At 46.1% G+C, this 2,757-nt stretch overlaps 1 protein-coding gene across 1 annotated transcript; it reads left to right on the forward strand.

Annotated features, from left to right (window-relative positions):
• Positions 1-642: 642 nt before the first annotated feature.
• Positions 643-927, forward strand: T265_06689 (hypothetical protein; the record flags this gene model as incomplete). The annotated part of the gene is made up of 1 exon (XM_009172014.1): positions 643-927. The coding sequence occupies one exon, from the start codon at positions 643-645 to the stop codon at positions 925-927; it is 285 nt and encodes a 94-aa protein (XP_009170278.1).
• Between the last annotated feature and the right edge of the window lie 1,830 nt (positions 928-2,757).

Here is a 2,757-nt window from a genome sequence, read left to right on the forward strand (position 1 = left end):
ATCCAATGGCCGTGCCGGGATTTGAACTCCGGACACCTGACATGCGAGGCGAACGTGTTACCACTATTCCACCAGCGCACGTTGGACGCATCTGAATTTTCACGTCTGAACGGGTGAATGTGTTCGCACTTGATCGGTGTGATTAGTATGCCCGACACGTCGCATGTCAGGTGTCCGGAGTTCAAACCCCGGCACGGCCATTGGATATGCACTGCTGATGAGCTCTAACAAGAGCGAAACTCGAGTCCAGTGCTTCCCCCCCCCCTTTGGTGTGGATTCACATGAATAATTGCGCCAGGACAGGAGGACGACTGTTCAAAACGACGAAACTGAACAATTTACGTATTTGTTTGTGCTAAAGGTTAACAGCCTGTGCGCGAGCTGCGGGAACGTTTTTTACTGCTTAAAGTGGCTTTGTGTCGATAGTAACCGCGGGATGTCTCTTGATTTCTGTTTCTGCATGCCCGTTGGCCTGATTGGTTTCCTCATATCGAACGTCCGAACGGTCCCCAGGTTTGTGGAAACTCAGTCCTCAATCATTTATAGCCGTTAGAAAATCGGTTCATAAATTACTGAAAGAAACCGCTTCATCCACAAAACACTCAGGCGCTACGTTTCTTTATGAAATAAGATGAACCGGCCATGTGGATAAGAGACTTCTCGTCAATAACCTTTACGGCGGCTCATGCACTGGTGGGTGAGTTTCAGTCACGTCAATTGAAACGGTTTGTTATCAGCCGCGTCGTCAGATGGAATCTCAATCGGGGCCAAAATATTTCGTTGTCAAGGATTTTCGGTCCGCTGCTTAGCCCGGGACTGCAATTAGCATCAGAAGCCGATTATGATGTACGGGCCTGCGGCTTACAGTTTCTTTCCACCTCTGCCAAAAACGCTGAACTGGAAAGTGTCAATTTCAAGAATGTATAGCTTAAATAATTATATCTCAGTCAGAAAATGATAATTGCAGCCCAGTGAAACTTTGCTGGGACTTCTCGGGGTAAAATTACTAATAAAACTTTACAAGGCTAAAAGACTCGAGATGATCTGGAAATTCAACTCAAGTAGCCTACCGCAGAGGCGTGTTTGCGAACGCGCACCTTACGAAGTGAGTGCCCTGGTTTCCATTGTAAAATCACCGTCAACAATGTTCGTCAATAGCAAATTGAACCGAAAATTTGGGGCTGCGTAAAGCCGTAGCAAAATGGAATACGCCCTAATATACACGAAGGCTGAAGAAGCTATATCCAACAATCGACCCAAGCAAAGTTTGCAGATCACGGAGGCATCCATATAAAGATTTCACTGCGAGAGAGATATCTAACCAATTGAACAGCGAGAAATTTATAGATTGATTGTACAGTACATAGCGGTTTACCACGGAGCACGGTCTTAGGTGTATTCATTTCAACGTCTTTATATATGTGACCTGAACCCAGCACGTCCATCCATAGCTTGCGAGAATGACAAAAGGCTGGCCTCTAAGCTGTTGTAATGGTGTCATCCTGTTACTCGGCGATGAAATCATAAGCACGTGCTCCACTCCAGTACCAAATCATATGATACGTCATAGACATCACACTGTCGACTCCCGTTATTAAGAGACGTATTCGTTCAATGCACAAGCCGGAAGAACAGCGGAAGTGCACGTGTCATGTAATAATAATAGAGATTTTCCCATCTTATTGGTAGCATACCTTTTGGCATGATCATGTTATAGTCAGAATAAGAGCATGACTGGCAGGGATTGTGAATACAGGGGTGCTAGGAACAGGGACAGCGTCATAAGCGGTGTGCAGTGTCTGATGTAGGCGTGATCACCACTAAAGCGGCACAGACAGGGAAGCACAGCCTAGACCAGATCGGATCTTTAGGATTTGAAGCTAGCGGGCAAAGAACAAAGCCAGGGGGCAAAACAAGAGGCTTCCTGCTTGACACATGACAAGAAAAATTGTAAACGGTGAAAAATGAGGAACCAGAATAACGGATCTGGTAGAGCAGTAGAGTTGGCATATCCCAGTCGGTCAATTTGGAATAAAACTTGAAACCACCGCTGGAGTCTCGTGGCCTTGGAATGTTGGGCTTATATCCAGGCCTATGGATTAGTAAAGTGGATGGGTGGTGACAAGAATTTCAGAAACGGTGTACAGTGAAACTGCAGAGACCCAATGGTGTCGCTGTTGTGGTATCGGGAGTAATACTCCTTGGAGAAGCGAGATGATGGCAACAAGAACTGTATAGAAAGTTATTAAATTCCACGGGAAGCACAGACACAGAGAAATGGTCAAATTTGAACGAAAGGTTTATGGAGGCAACGTGGGTCAAGTGGGGAGCTTGTTCGAATGTGCAGCTGATGGGATGAATTGGTCAAAAGGCACGGTCGACAGAAGGAAAGGGATGGTTGTAAGTGTGCTATGAAACTGTGCATGGCATTGCCCTGCCATCATTGGCCTAATATACTTCGGTTTTTGGACAGCGCCGTAGCGGAATTCATATTTACAGTCGTTGGGCTGGGGTGTGTAGCGGACTAGGACCTAACCAGCGTGAAACTGTGCAATTGCCCTGCCATCATTGGCCTAATATACTTCGGTTTTTGGACAGCGCCGTAGCGGAATTCATATTTACAGTCGTTGGGCGGGCGTGTGTAGCGGACTAGGACCTAACCAGCGTGTTCGGATAAATTAACAAGCAAAAGTAACCAATGCAAAATCACAAAAATCACAATAGGAAAGGAATGAGTAGTCAAATGGGGACTCACGA

The sequence above is a fragment of the Opisthorchis viverrini genome, assembly GCF_000715545.1.
Source record: "Opisthorchis viverrini unplaced genomic scaffold opera_v5_141, whole genome shotgun sequence".
Lineage (NCBI taxonomy): Eukaryota > Metazoa > Platyhelminthes > Trematoda > Opisthorchiida > Opisthorchiidae > Opisthorchis > Opisthorchis viverrini.